Raw genomic sequence first — 16725 nt, 5'->3', positions numbered from 1 at the left:
TTTACAGCTCTGAGTGGGGGTGATGTCGGGCAGTCTCCCCATACTTTCAAAGTGTTGCATAAGACAGGGTCCGGGTTTACCCGACTCCTGGCTTAGGAGAGTGGCTCGCCCATAAAGCCAGGCAAATTGCCTGAGATAAGGACATATAGATTCCTGGACTTTCACATTCAGATCCATGGAAGGGCTGAATCTCCCTTGTTTAAATAAAGAGGCCCTAGCTTATCCTAAGCTCTGGTGTGTGTGTCTTTATTCCATGCTGCCTTCTCCACTCGGAAAAAACAACCACAAAGCATACATTATGAAAGTGGTTTGTTTCACTAACTATAGATGAGATAAACCAGAGTTTAGAGCTTGAATGACATGCTAAACTGTGGTTAATCTAAAATGGATGTAAAAATTTGTAACCTCCTTGCAGTTGACTGGAGAAGAGGGGACAAGGGAGCATGCAAGGCCAACAGTGGCTAAGTTTAGTACTACGTTCAAATGCAGCCATTGATTTTGGCCTGTTGTCCATGTGAAACCTTCCAGCAACTCCAATCTATTTAATATCTGCATCATTTTCAAATTGATTAAAAAAGAATTGATTACTTCAGATACCCAAAGCGTTGGAAAAACCTCAGCTGTTAGTTATAACAGACTGCTTTTTTAAAAGCAGTACAGTTTGTCAGTCATTTCTGTTCATTTCAACAGATTATTCAACAGATTCATTTCAACAAATTAGGCAAAGTCAAGCTCAGACAGAGCACTTCACATTTCATATACCTCTAGAGGCAAGATGTTTCAGTTTGTTTAGGTTATTATAGATTGCAAAGGCAGATACCATTGGCCAGGATTACAAATCAGAAAAAGTGACAAGCTTGTTTTTATTATGCTTGTATTCTACATTTTCGTGTCTTGAGTTTCAGACATATGTTAGCCTGTTCAGACAACATGCTAAGCCATGGTGGTTAAGCATTCTGAGCTAAACGTTATGGCTTAGCGTGTATTGTGAACCATTCCTAACCATGGTGGCTACGTAACCACAGTTCAAACACGCTCACTAACCATTTGCTGCAAAAGGGTTAGCGGACTAACCATGACTTAGCTTGTTTTCTGAACAGGCCCAATATGGCTTAGTATCTTGTGTGAACCATTCCTAACCATGGTGGCTACATAACCACGGTTCAAACAAGCTCACTAACAATTTGTTGCAAAAGGGTTAGTGGCCTAACCCTGAGAGCCCCCTCCCTCCTGCTGTCAACTGTCATTGCTGAACTTTCCAACTAAGATTGTAGTGCCTGAATTTGCTTTCCTTTTCCCCCTCCTCCTCCTCCCTCCCAATTCCCTTTCCTTTTGTGTCATGTCTTTTAGATTGTAAGCCTGTGGGCAGGGACTGTCAAGAAATACTTTTGTAAGCCGCTGTGAGAGCCTTTTTTGGCTGAATGGCGGCATAAAAATCCTTAAATAAATAAATAAATAAAAATAAAATAAATAAATCTGAATAGGCCCTGCTTTTACTTTTGTACTGTCATGGCTGCTTTCCCCTTTATAGAGAGCTCCGGCTATTGGGCGGTATAGAAATGCAATAAATAAATAAATAAATAAATCCGACTTCACTTTTCTGGAGTGGCTGGGAGGTCCCTTTCTCATATTCTGTGCAATACCCACCTATTAAGAACAATGGCAGGTTTGGTCTTGACTCCAATAGGATACAAAACATGCCCATTTTCAGTGTACAAGGTCTGAAGTCTGAGCATAGCAGAGAATTTTTACTGGTTGGTATTCCCTGGAATCCAAGCATTGCTTCCCTAGAATCCAAGCATTGCTTTGCTTCATCTGTGCCCCAAAGATGCTAAACAGCTGGATAAGCAAAGGAATTGGGACCTCACAAAGAAACACTCATAAACTCACCCCCCCCCCACAAGAACAAGTCCACTGAACCAATATTGCCATCAAGCATAGATGCTATCAAGAGCTAAGCAGGTTATAACACGCCCCCTAGTGACTGTTTGGCTTCTACAAACCTATTTTAAAACAGACTGAGATGTTTGAAATTTAGTATGCTGTCATTGCTGTGTTGGCTGGCCCCAGAGAACAGGAAATGTAAAATATCCAAGCTAGTATCTTCTTGTTGATCTAAGAGTAGTTATAAGGCAATAACTGTTCTGGGTTGAAAACACAGAAATCAATCCCTGGTACGAGTCATCTGTTTCTCAACCTGATCTATGGGGCTTAATCTGAAGAGACTCGTCCTGAGATACCAATGATATAGGGCAGAATGCAAATGTTTTAATAAAATAAATAAATATTTAATTTTAATAGATTTCTTAAATTGTATCTTAAGAAAGTAAGTGACTCTCCGTATAGCTTTAATTCTAGAGATCGTTTCTGTGCTTCCAATTTCCACAATCCATACACATAAGGCACGTCAACCTGTACTGGTCCCACTCCCATCTAACATAACTGAGAGTGTTGGGCCAGTGTAGGACTGATGGCCCATACCTAAAATCCAGACCTAGGGTCCTTTATGCTAATTGCTGGAGCTGAAGGGGGGGTAGCTAAGCCAGAGCAAGGGCTTAAGCTACTGCAGCTTGAAGTGCAGAAGGCAGGAGGTACTGCTCTGTCGACCAGGACAAGTCTCACATGGCTCATCCATACCACAGCCATGCCTGAAATGCATGTCATGGGAATTGAATTGGGGGGAAATTTAAAGAGTCACCACCCCAGTATGTCCAGTCATGCTGGCTTAGTGCTCATTTCAGTGTCAGGCACTGCACTGTGAGGAAATTAAAATGACTGCCACACAGCAGAGCCCAGCTGCTTCGGCCAGGTACTCCTGTCATCACCAGGTCCCTCTAAAATAAAGGTATGGTCAGATGCCCAGTATCAGCGATGAGGGGCTCTCCCAGAACTTGCCTCAGCATTTGCCCTTGAGCTTTATTTATTCTTTTATTATTCAAATTTATATAATGCTTTCAAAGATATCCAAGCGTCAAACATAAAATGCTTGCACCGGTTGTGGCTGCATCTGAAGGGCTGAATGATAAAATGAATTACTTCCCAATCATGATTGGAAAGCAATTCATTTTATCATTCAGCACTACTCTTCAACTCCCATAGCTACAGTCATTCACTAGGATTCCCAGGGTGCTTCCAAATGATGTTTTTATGGTGCCATCAACCTTCCTCATTCATGGAATTTTAGGGGTGGTGGTGTCCAGACGTCGTAATCTTCAATTTGCAACCCCTTCTGTATTTTTCCACTGCTTCTTCTGGTTTCTTTCTTACTACAGAAAATCAGTTAAGGAAGGGAAATACAGAATAGATGCATATTGTCTTTTGTTTGGGAGCGCTAAGAGCTGTCTATCTAGAAACTTCCCCAGGCTCGCTGAAGTTCCAAACTCATTAGGCTTCACAAATGGGACTGTGCAGCCTGCCATTGGGCTTGTTCAGATGACACTGAGGGATCTGTGGTTAGCTTAACTATGCCTCTCTGTGGTTAGCACCTACCACAATACCATTAACCCTGTCTGGTTCCCAGTTTCCTTAACCACATGCTAACCACAAAGTAGTTAGATGAGCGCCTGAGTCCTCCAAATGCTCTGCCCCATGTCCCATCAGCCCTTGCGCTAAGAGAGCCAGCAATTGCGCGATTTAGGCTATTTAGGCCGCTCTATATTGGTAGCTCTATTATTTCGGCCCCTTAACCACAGGTGCGTATCAAACAACACCTTAAGCCAAAGTTAGTGCTGCTAACCCTGCTGCATAACAGGGTTAGTGAAGCCGACCACAATGTGAATGAATTTTATTTACGGTCACAAGACCAGCAAAACAGCACAACAATATGAGCACATATAATATTCCCAAACCGACGGAATAAAATGGGACTATGATGACAATTAATTAGTACATGTCCCACATATTTTAAGAGATTAAAACATTGTCACAATCAGATGATATCATCCCACGCCGACAAGCAATTGCCGCAGCACAAAATTTAGCCACCTTGGAGGTTATCTGAGAGTTCTGATCAGCCAAAAGATAGTCTGTATAGAACACATCAGATCTCCCAGGTATTCCTTGTAAAATAGGAGTGATGAAAGTATGCCGAAAATCACAACAAAAGGAGCACTACAGCAATACATGGTCCACAGTTTTTATCATGTCAGCTTTACAGGGGCATAATATCCAATAATATGGGATATTATTATATTTACCCTCCAAAAATGCGGAGGGAAGCACATTAAATTTATCCAGCATGAACGCTTTTCTGTATTTTGGAATAATTAAAGAAATTAAATATGTTGCAGGAAGGAGAGCCTGCCTCCTATCTCTAAATTCAGGATATGGGGTTGCTGCTCCTATATGATCTTGTAACTCAATGTCACTAATACGCTGGTATATATCCTCCTTGGCTTTTGAAAGGCCTAATGCCTTTCAAAAGCACATACTGCAATGTGCTCTACGTGGGGCTGCCCTTGAAGACGGCTTGGAAGTTGCAGCTGGTGCAAAATGCAGCAGCTAAACTGCTCACTGGAACATCTTCTGAAGACCATATAACACAGATCTTAAAAGAATTGCATTGGCTGCCTACATGCTTCCAGTTGGAATTCTAGGTGTTGGCAATGACATTCAAAACCCTAAACAGTTTGGGACCTCGGTATTTGAGGGAGCGCCTCTCCCTACATATGCCTGCCCAAGATTTGAGATCTGTTGGAGGAGCCCTCCTCTGTGCCCCAGACATTGGAGAGGGCTTTCTCTGTTGTGGCACCCCAGTTGGAGACCTGACTGGCGCCGATGCTGGCTTCATTTCAGCGCCAAGTTAAAACATGTTTTTTTATCGCCAAGTTAAAACATGTTTTTTTATCAAGGCCTTTGAAGGCTAAATTATCCATGGATGCACATAGTTTTGTTTTAATTATTTCTATTGCTTTTAAAAAAAATTCTACTGGTTTTAATTTGTTAACGATTTGATGCATTTTAAGCTGTGTATATTATTTATTGCTTTACATTGTTCTGATTTTATCTGCATGCCGCCCTGAGATCCCAGTGATATAGGGCAGAATACAAATGTTTTAATAAATACAATAAAATTGAAATGTAGCCATTTTTTTCCGCTGCTGCTTAAACACCCACTGCCATTACCAACCCTATTGCCCAGAAAAGGCACACTCTCTTTCTCATTCACGCACAACAGTGCCGGAACAATGGTCTTTTCCACACAGCCCAGATGGTCGAGTGAATGGTGTGGGAAACTGGGTGGGTCAGCTGAAGGCACAGTGCACCACACCGAGAGCAGTGAAAGGCTGCTTGCACCGTGGGCCATGGGTTGTGCACCCCTACTAGAATGGAAGAGGGCTGACTGCTAGCAGACTTAGAAGCAAGCAGAGCAGTACAGAAGCCATGAAGTGCATGCTCACACACACACATGCACAATGTGTAAGTAACTGTTGGGGATCAGTATCCTTAAACAACCTCAAGAACCTCAAGCTTTTAATTATCTATGTACATGGGAGCTTTCTCCTAGATGAAAATAGTGGGTTCCCCCCACCCAAGCTAGGGACCCACCGCCAAGGGAGGGAAAGCTGTTTCCCCTTCTGCTGTCCTGCTGCCAGCAAAGACATTTCTTACTCGGCAGCCCTTTGGCATATAAGCAGGTCTGATGCTGAATGGTTTTTTTATTTAATTTGATGGTGCTGCTTATTTCTTTGGCTGTTGGGTTTTAATTGTATTTTCAATTTACTTATTTTTAAGCCTTGTTTTAATTAAGATTTTGTTTTAATTTGGGTTGTATTGTTAGCTGCTCTGCATGCCATTCTTTGGCAGAAAAGCGGGATATAAATTAAATTAATAAATACATTTTTTGAGCCCGAGTTAGTTCAACATTTGACCAAAGACTGGATGACTAGAAGTGATAAGAACAGACATACAGCAGTAGTGGAATTTTCTATAGGGTTGCCATGAGGGTTTTAAAAACAACAATAAGAACAACAACAATTAAATAGAACTTTAACTTATATATTTGAGATTTTAAGTGAAGCTTATTTGTTTGAACCGTGTTGTCATTAGCTAATAAATAAAGAGAAGTTTGAGAAACAGAAAATGGTGTGAACAGTAGATGCTAAATTGAAGATAAATGTATGAATGTGTCTAAGGCAGAGGTGTAGAGCTTCAGACCCGGGGGCCAAATCTGGGCCTCCTCAGGGAAGAGGGGGGGCAAACCTGACCTGCCTGGGGAGGGCAAATCTGACCAGTTCCCTTGCCCTGGCCACACTGACCGGCAATTGTTTTTTGGTGATTTCGCTTTTAAGCAGGTTCTCCCCACCCCTTCTAAAAGGCTGGACCGCCCTCTCCTAAGACTTAGGTCCTTGCAGGAAGAGCTTTAAGCTAAAATACGTTGCTTTTTGTTCCCTCCCCTTTTTCCTCTGGCCCCGCCCACCACTGGAATGTGGCCTTTGAGAGCTACTCCAAAATAGAATTTGGCCCTTGGACTAAAAGAGGTTCTGCACCCCTGCTCTGGGTTAAGTGGGACAATCCTGGTGCTAGCCCTGATGGGACATACGCTGAATTATTATTATTATTATTATTATTATTATTTATATAGCACCATCAATGTACATGAATTAGTCATCCAAAAGGCTTCCTTTACCCTTGCTATCCCTGTGTGTGTGCGTGTGTGTGTGGGATAGGTGGTAGTAAGGATCCTGAAACTGGTTGGTAAACACTAGATGGTTAACATCTCTCCCTGTGCCCCTTCTCTGTCGTCAACAAAACTGCCAGCCTGGAATTTAGCAACAGCAGGGGTAATAACAGGCAGGCAGAAGAACCAGGGCCAGAGCAGGAGGGAGGGAAGAACTGAAGACTGTGTTGACAGTACGGATGGATTTGGGGAGCAGAGCCAGGATGCAGAGATGCTAGAAGCATTCAAGAGGCAGCTGGACAACCATCTGTCAGGGATGCTTTGGGGTGGATTCCTGCATTGAGCAGGGGGTTGGACTCGATGGCCTTGTAGGCCCCTTCCGACTCTGCTATTCTATGATTCTATGCAAAATTTGGCTTACCAGGGTATTGAAAACCCTATGACTTGACCCTGGATAAATGGTCATTTATTTATTTTTTATCTATATGTGAAAAAAAAAATTGATTTTGTCCATAGGCTTTGCAAAGCCTAGCTGCTGAAAATACAGGATAATTCAAATATATATGTCAAGAGTCGAAATTAGGAAATTACTGTTTTATTGCCTAAATTTCAATGTAATCTTGCTCATTCTGGCAGGCATGTCAGAGTCCCGATTGTGATTTAATTATAATAAGAAAACACTGCCAGTGGAGCAGCAATTTATTCTCTGTTAGCTAAACACTGCTCCCAGGCATGTGTCACTTTTGATGCATGACTGGCTCCAGTTTAAGAGAATGCACAATTTTATGGCTATATAAATTAAACTGCAGCTGTCAGTAGTCTACTTTATTTATGATTTAATATTCATCTCATTGAAGAGTGAGGTATAAAATATAAGCACTTTTAGAATGCGGCTTTAACTTACTTCCTATTTAATTCCAGACAGACAACTATGTCTTGCCCTGCCATGAATATTGGAACACCTTCATCTCATAGTACTGCCATCATTATTAGATAGACGTAAATCACTCTCCCCAATGATGACAACGGCATTACTAAATTTAGTGATCTTCATACTACTCCCCTAAACACAGTGGCAAACCCCTGAGGCACGGTACTTAAAGCGAGACACATCTGGGTAACAATATCACTGAGGCCACATCGTTCAATTTCTAATTATCCCCAAAATCTCCAGATTCTTTTTTTTATTTTCCTAGGGAACTTTTGGATGAGATGGGTAGGAGACCATCAATGCACAGGACAGATATTGATTGTAGCTGAAAGATCTGCAAGGAAGCTAAGGTATCTACCCCCAGCAACAAAAGGGACGGCATGCGTTCCGTGCCGATAGAAACGCACTAAGATTCGGAAACCATATCTGATTGTTATTTCCCAACAGATTGTTGCAGGTATTCTTCATGGCCTTGATGACAATATGCCAAGACAGAAGACAAAGCTTTTGGTGACAAAACGAGATTGAGAATTTGAGCTCGATCGTGTTTGATGCAGTATTAAAAGCTGCCACAGTCTAAGAACAGTCGTAGGATTAGGAGAATTCCTCTTATTGGGCATTTTTATACCATGTTAGAGGGATTCATCAGGTTCTTTGCAAGCATATTATCACAGGAGACCGGAGTGTTTTCGATGCATATTTTCAATTCCCATGGGTCAACAGGAAGGTCCAACATGACTGGCCAATGCCCTGAATGAACAAATTTTGTGCTCTGGAATACATCCCAGAATCCTTCGCAAACCTTTCAAGCCAGTCTTCCACAACCAGGTGCCCTCCAAATGATTTAAGCTCCCATTAACCCCAGCCAGCACGGACAATGGCCAGAAAACTTGGGATTGTGATCTAAAACACCTGCGGGGCACCCAATAGGAGAAGATTTAGAGGAACAGACTATACTGATCTTCTGGAAGACAGAAATTTTGTTAAATCATTTTTCTTTAGATGTTCTCCGTAGGACTTGCTTAGAATTCCTTTTAGTTCTCCAATGCAGCCTCATTTATTTAGGTGATAGACGTAAGATCAAACCATTTAGTTGCCATGTCCAAGTTTAATCTTCAGAGCATATTAAGAGCCACTTCAAAATAAGATGCCTCCACACTGTTGCACTGCTGCAAAATATATGGAACGGACGGTCAAGAACAGAAAGAAAGGTAATTTGCAGCTAGGAACATCCCATTAGACTGTTTGGGTCTGGAAATGAGAATGTGAAATACAAAGTTGTGCAGGAATCATTTGTTATAACAACCTTAAATGCTGAAAGCCTCATATAAGAAGCATGTAGGACCTAAGCATACACTATATAGGCCCCAAAAGCACAATTCTAAGAAGCAGCAATAAGCAACGGTTGAAGACAAGGACAGAATAATCAGAATAAGGTACAGGAAGGCATGACATTATCAGGGCCACTTTCCACATTATATTTTTTTACACATCAACAGTTTAATATGTACTTGCAAAAATGGCACACACACATATGAGAAATATGTACTGGCAAAAGCATGTATTATTCAGACACATGCATCTAAAGCCAGAACAGACCTTGGCTCTCCATCATATATAGGGGTACTTCCAGACAGAGAGCTCTTAGCACTACAGATTAGAAGGAATTGTGCAGCTATCCTATCCTTTCTTCCTTAATGGATTTTCTGCGGTACGAAAAAAGAAAGGAAGGAGTGGTGGAAAAATATGGGAGGGTTTGAAAGTGGAAGAATATGTAATCTGGACACCCTCAACCCCTAAAATTCCATGAATGGGGGCAGGGTGATGGCGTGACAAAAACCGCAAGTAAAAGCACTCTAGACCCCAAGGTATGAAGTTGCCTCAAAGAGTTTGAAAAAAGTTGGTCTGTGACAATACATTGGTGATAACACAAGATCTAGTAGATAACACAAGATCTAGTAGAGATTTCTCTCGCCTATGCATTTTGAGAAGTCTCTGGAAATTAAGGTGAACTGTATCAAAGCTTTTCTAGGAGGACTGTGGTGAAGAAGGGCATCCCCCCACACCCTGGTGTTGCCGATTTTGGAAGCAGGAGGGACAATACCAAGATCCACCCATGCCCCATCTAATCTGGTCAACTGAGCAAAACACGAGAGAGGGAAAGCATTGTAATGATGATGAAATCAACTACAAAATCACAGCAGCAAAAATTAGTTCCAGTCTTGCTGTGAAGGTGATACAGTCCAGTGTTTGAGAAGAGGTGTTACATTCCAGTGATGTGCTGAACTCTGACTTAGCTTAAAATCCCAGCTCTGCCTTGCACTCAGTGAACTATGTCACTGAAGCCACGGTTGCTGATCTCTAAAATAGGAATAGGAACGACTTGCCACAGGAAGGTATTGTGAAGTTGTGTTATAAGAATGGCTGTGTCATTTAGCAGCATTTTTTTTAAAAAAAATGCTAATAATAGTTATGTCTCATTATGTGGCAATATTAAGTCACACTCAGACTTGTAACATCATGGCATGATTATTCTTTTAACTGCTGCTGACTTCCTTATGTGACTGAGCTCCTGCCATTCTTCAAGGCAACATGCATGATGGCAGAATGTGGGGAGGAATGGACAGAGCGAGAAAACTAGTACAATGTACCTGTAAATTGTAATCCTGGAGAATTTTTACCAATGAATCTCTCAGGTTTGGAATCTCCATGCCTTCCTTAATGCGATGGATCAGAAGGATAGGGTCAACGTGGGTCCCAATATTATTTAACAATCCAGTAATAAAAGCTGTAGAAATACAAAGGAGTTGGTTAATTCAAAACCAGAATGTAACATTCAACTATTTTTTCGAGAGAAAATGTAGTCTCTTAAATGGTACAAGAGACAGAGAGAAAAAGAGAGAGAGATAGAGATAAAGTGGTATAGAGATGTATCTAAAGTTTGTTTGTTTGTTTGTTTAGAATATTTATATACCGCTCCCCACTGAAAAATTTCAGAGCGGTGTACAAGGTAAAATAAAAATAAAAACAGAATAAAAACAGTTAAAACAAAATTTAAAAGAAGCAATAACAGTAATCCAAGGGTGCATTTTAAAGAAAGGCTTCTTGGAATAAAGATGTTTTCAGGAGGCGCCGAAAGGAGTACAAGGTTGGCACCTGCCTGACCTCCAGAGGCAGGGAATTCCACAGGAGGGGCGCCACCACGCTGAAGGCTCTTCCCCTGATGGATTCCAATCGGAGGATGGATCTATGTGGAACCACCAGGAGCAGGCCCTCGGATGACCTCAGTGACCGGGCAGGTTGGTAAGGGAGAAGGCGCTCTCTCAGGTATCCTGGTCCCAAGTTGTTTAGGGCTTTGTACACAAGTACAAGAACCTTAAACCTGGCCCGGTAGCGAATAGGCAGCCAGTTGAAGTTGAAGAAATCTCCATGGCAAATGATCTCGTTTTCTACCATAAATTCATTTTGTTAATCTCTGCATACTACAGGAAAGTTGCATGCAAATCAGAATGTGAATTTTCAATGTTGTCCTACAATCCTGAAATTCTATGAATGTTTAGACAGAAAAAAGTCCTACAACTCCCAGCATGCCCTAGTCAGCATGGCTACCTGGGGGATGCTGGGAGTTATAGGACTTTATTTTGTCTAAACATGAATAGGATTGTGCCCTTGTAGACTCAACTCTGCAAAAAGCTTTGACGAGGCAAGTTGTAATATATTTTACTAAACTACTTCTTGGTTCTACAAGCATCTTTAACAATTTCACTCACAAAGTCTATTTGTTTGTGGCAACAATGCTTGTGTTGATCATGTTGTGATCTTCTCCACCTTTTCCATCAGTTCTTCTCAACCTGCATCCATAAGTTCTCAGAGCTCCCTGCTTTTTGGTTCCTGCCTGATCTGTACCGCTTCCTTCAGACACCATTTTTCAGCACTCCTTCCCCTCAGGGAAGGGGCCGTTGCTCAGTGTGACAGAGCACATGCTTTGCATGCAGAAGGGCCCAGGTTCAATCCCCGGCTTCTCTAGGTATGGCTAGGAAAGAATCCTACCTGAACCCCTGGAGTGCTGCTGCCAGTCAGTGTTGACAATACTGGGCTAGACTGACCAATGGTATGACTCCAAATATGTTATGTTTCAGATCCCCAGGCCTCAGACTTAGCAGCCCGCCAGCACTGCCATTGCCTCCTTCCAGTAGCTTACACCTCTCTTGTCATAAGGACTTCCTCTTGCCATCTTTTCTTATTGGTCCTCCCTTTCCCCTAAACTCTTTGCTATTCTTTGTCTCGAGCCTCTAACTTTAGTACCTAATATCCCTTCAGATGGCTTCTCAGCCCACTGCCTTCTATGCTCCCGACCTACCCAGCTCCTGAAACTCTAGGCTCTATCTCTTCCCTTCCCTTCTTCACACATCCTTTTCCCATTCAACTCCTGGCACTCAGCCACCTTCTTCCCTTCAGACAGCTCTTTCTGTCCCTACATTCTGTGTGGAGGTTTCCTCACCTTGGCCTTCGACGTTCCTCACAATTGCTGAGCTGTTTGCAAACACGATTGCTGAGCTCATACTTCAGAAGCTTATAATTCCATGGCATGACAGCAGCTCAGCCAGGATGCATGCAGAAAGGCAGATCAGCTCCATGCAGTGTTTAACTTATTATATTCTTTTTTTAACATCCATTCTCATGAACATACATGTAGCGTAATTCCAACAAATTTTTATTTTAAGGAATGCATGTGATTTATAATGCATCTTTAAAGTGCAACTTTTTAATCACTGAAGCTCAAAGATTCTAGGAGAGAAGTTTCAAATGGATGCTGTCATTTCATCTAATTTCTCAGGCAACAACACATGTCCCAGCAGCTGTGGAATAATGTCATCACTTATGTTTATCAGTGCCAGATGCTGCAGTTTGAGAGGTTATTTTTCCCCTTAGTATGCTGTAGTACTTCAATGATTGCACTGCATTTCAGTTTCTTGCACTATGCAAGCTGGCGTGACTCCCAAATCAATTTGACTACATTGTTTTTGTACTATAGAGGGAGAAATTGTATTTCTTCTGCTCACATTTAATTAAAATCTCTCTCTCTCTCTCACACACACACACACACACACACACACACACACACACACAGAGCGCATCCAACGGTGTTGTTCCACTGACGGAAGCAGTGGACCCAGAACAGGGCGATCTCCCCTGCCCCATATGCACCCTCTATTACGGAGGGCTGGGAAGCCTTCAAGAACAGATTTTCAGGCAGCATGGAGGGCTGAAGGGGGGGGGCAAGAGTGGGGGAAAGTCTCATTGCACTAACAAACTTCTGCTAGGGTGACGCTGGCTGTATCCATATACGTACATAGAAGGAAGGTTACTTTGCTTACGTGGTTTGTCAATGGAATATAAGATGAGGTCTTCCCAAAGTTCTGCATCATCTTGCTCCTTAGCAAACTCAATAGCCTTGTCTACATCATACAATTCTTCCATGATCATCTTCAGAGCGCTTCGGCTATTGCCCATTCTGCCTAAAAGGACGAGTCAGATTCAGAGTCAGTTTATTGTGTTACAAGCAGTTAGCCATTATACAGAAGTTATAAAAGAGAACAGTTTACAATAAAAATAATTGAGCATTATAAAAGGGGTCACTACCCAAACCCTTCATGCATTGTGAAGAACGTATCTGCATAGACTTAGCTAAAAATTTCGACACTCTAAAAGAAACAATTTTTTTTGCATCTGATAACAAATGACAGACTTTAACATGTGATGAGGAGCCCTTCAGCGATTTTAGCAAGGGAGAAATGTAAATATTTCTAAGATCGTTATACATAGGACATTCAAGCAAAACATGAATTAAGTCTTCGATAGAGACTGCATTACATCCACATACTCTATCTTTAACAAGAGATTATAAAAGAAATACCCATAAATGATAATAAGGTGTGCTGGGCCCCAAATATAGCCGAACGGGGGGAACCTCTGTTTCATATATGTATTTTAGTTTTTGTTGTTTATAACATTATGTTCTCACAATAAAACAGAGGGGGGAAATCCATTTTATTACAAAAATAAACGTGAAACATTGGAACCTTTTCTCTCTTTCAATTCAAATATTTTAGCGACACAGATGAGTATTAAATTAAAGCAATATATTTCAATCCCAATTAAATCAACAGGGCCCGAGTACCATGCCAATGGCTGCTTGATAAACTGAGTTATATTTCAGATTATGGGAAGAGTTGCAGGTTGAACAAACAACATTTATTAACAGCAAGGGACCAGGTTTACTCCTACAGTTGTGGGCCAAGGATGATCTCTGAAGAGTGGGAGTGGGGGTGGAGGGGCACATAGGCTAAGGCTGCTATCCTATCCCCATAAAACACAAAGGGACTACTGAGAAAACATGCAAATAATGGTGCTGTAAAGCTCAAAAATTAAGTACCGCAGAGAACAGGAGAATCATTTCACGATTAGGATGCGCACAGAGCCTTAAGCTTAGGTTTTAACCAGAACTGCCTTGCAGGACAAAAAAAGCACAGCTCTGGGAAAAAAAACTCATGTTCAGGAGCATCTCTTTATTTTTAATAACACCAGCCATTACTATATTAGAGCAGCAAGAGATTTAAAAACTGAATCCTAGAAATACCGGGTTGAGCATCTCAGCTTTTAACAAACAAACAAACAAAAAAACATACATGACATTGCTATTCTTCAAAACTTAGTCACTTACTCAAAAGATAAACTGTCTCTTCGACAAAATTTCTTTGTTGGCAGATTTCAAGAGCCTTAAATGTCAAAAACAGAAAGTTAATATGACAGTAATTCAGTTATAAAACAACTTCTTTCTGAAATACAAATGAGATTAAAAGTGAATCAATTATTGAGAAGGAAGTCCTATTGAGTTCAATAGGACTTACTCCCAGGTAAGTGGGTATAGGATCCCAGTTTTAAAAATATCATAAAGGTTTTCTCAGTAAATGTTCCTATTAAGATGCATTACTTTTGAAGCCAAAAATGCAGATACTTTAAGAAACCTGGAACTGAAAACTCTCCAGATGGAACTCTTTTTGCTATCTAAATCAAAGGAAACTGTTCTCTAAATCAGAATCTGATGTCAGTAGCGGACTAGGTGAGGGCGATTGCACTGAAGCTTAATCCAGGCAAGACAGTAGTATTCCTAGTTAATCGAAAGGCAAATCAGGGAATAGGGATTCAAACTGTGTTGGATGGGGTTACACTCCCCATGAAGATTCAGGTTCATAGAATGCTGTTGCCCTGGCTGGTTATAGGGAGCATGCAACAACCTTGTTACAATAGCATCACTGGCTACCAGTCTGTTTCTGGGCACAATTCAATGTTCTGGTTATGACCTGGTTTGGGCACAGGTTACTTGAAACACTGCATGCTCCCATATGAGCCTGCCCAAATTTCAAGATCTTTGGGGGAGGCTCTTCTCTTGATCCCACCACCATCGGAGGCACGTTTGGTTGGGATGCGAGAGAAGATCTCCCTCCTTGCTGAGAGAAAGCTAGGCTGGACCCCTCTTGCAGTCAAACAAAGGCATTTTTATTCAGGCAGGCCTTTTTAATAGACCTGCTTTTACGTAACGTTTTAAAATTTTGTTTTTAAGCTGTATTTTATTATTGTAAGCTGCCTTGAGTGCCATTTTTGGCAGAAATGCGGGATATAAATTAAACAAACAACTAAATAAATAAAAATCATAGATAGCAATTAAAAATCATTGGCTTGCAGCCAATGTTTGAGTTTAATTTGAGTTACTCAAGGTGCAATCTCAGTTTGAGTTTAATTACTACTATGAAAATGATCCTTTTTATTCTCTCACTATTTTAACACTTAATTTTAACTTAAATTTAAATTTTATTCTTCTAATTCTGAATTTTAATCTTATATCAATTTCTGCTGCGTGGTTTTATCCTGGTTGTGCTTTTTATACTGTATTTTGTATTTGTGTTTTTAGACCATTGGTTGTTTTATTATGGTTTTAATTTTTGTGAACCGCCCAGAGAGCTTCGGCTATTGGGCGGTATAAAAAAGTAATAAATAAATAAATCCATGCTTTTAAAAGGGGAAGCTATGCGCCTTTAAATAAATAAGAAGATATGCACATCCTGGGAGCAAAATGCCTCCCAACTCACATCCCCCTGCCATCTAGTCAAAAGGACTGAACAGAGACACACAAAGAATGCGAGGCTCCCATTCCTTTCACAATAAAGAGGCTACCTCCTAATCCATGAAGAATGAGAAGGACTTGGGAATCTAAACCTCACTGTGGTCTGATCATTCTCTCTGCCTTAACACAGAATGAACCAGCCCAAAGAGAAATTTAAAATGCTCTCTTCCCAAGGAAACAAGCTCATAAGACATGCATTGTTCCCCAAATGAAACACTACTAAAGTACGTTTCATAACTTTAGTTCTAGGTAGTCATCCTTGCTACAGTACCCTGAATCCTTCTGCCATTTCTGCTAGTAACAACTGGCATACAACTCCCTTCCTCAAGCATCTCACTTAAGAGGTTAAAGCTTCCTTCGGCACAAGTGAAAAGGGCAGCTAACACCATACATTGAAATGATAACCAGTATGGTGAATTGAGGCCAGTCACCCTCTTTCACTGTAAGCTACTTCACAAGGTTGACATCAGGATAAAATTGTACTGCCGCCACATATGCCACTTTGAGCTTCTTGGACAAAGGGATGGGTACAAATGTGACTAATAGTAAGAAAAACATCTTGTGCCCACTACGACAGGAACTGTAATATACACTTGTGTATTTCATCAACTTCTTTTTCATCACACCTAACAAAAAATTAACGCCCCGCCACAATCCTAGCCAAAACGTCTGGCACAACAAATAGAAGCAGGGTGAAAAAAATCTGCCCCCCATGACATGAAAAAGGAGTACTTTACATGTTATATTTTTAGATGTACCCCTAAGATGTTTTATGTTACATGTAAAATGTAACATATGACTAAATGAATGTATAAAGGAATATATGGATAAATAGCTGGAGATAAACCGAGATTTGGAAACTTGTGTATCATACACAGATTACAGAACCAGGCTTGACTGCAGATCCCTGGCAAGTTTTTATTCGAAAAGCAATTAGACTGTGCCATTAAGAACATTTTGCTGGGCTGCCCTGTTCCCAAGGAGGGTTGC

At 41.1% G+C, this 16725-nt stretch overlaps 1 protein-coding gene across 2 annotated transcripts in view; it reads right to left on the bottom strand.

Moving 5' to 3' along the window:
• The window catches only part of VPS41 (VPS41 subunit of HOPS complex), a 138775-nt gene that overhangs the window by 12846 nt on the left and 109204 nt on the right, over window positions 1–16725 (bottom strand). For both annotated transcript variants that reach the window (XM_063129564.1, XM_063129554.1), the window contains 3 exons: window positions 14275–14329; window positions 12929–13069; window positions 10202–10338 (listed from right to left, as the gene is read on the bottom strand). In XM_063129564.1, the coding sequence (XP_062985634.1) occupies window positions 10202–10338; window positions 12929–13069; window positions 14275–14329 (333 nt within the window). The remainder of the gene's footprint in view (window positions 1–10201; window positions 10339–12928; window positions 13070–14274; window positions 14330–16725) is intronic.

Source organism: Elgaria multicarinata, chromosome 1 (assembly GCF_023053635.1).
Source record: "Elgaria multicarinata webbii isolate HBS135686 ecotype San Diego chromosome 1, rElgMul1.1.pri, whole genome shotgun sequence".
Classification (NCBI taxonomy): Eukaryota; Metazoa; Chordata; class Lepidosauria; order Squamata; family Anguidae; genus Elgaria; species Elgaria multicarinata.
This window is presented reverse-complemented; position numbering and strand designations above follow the sequence as displayed.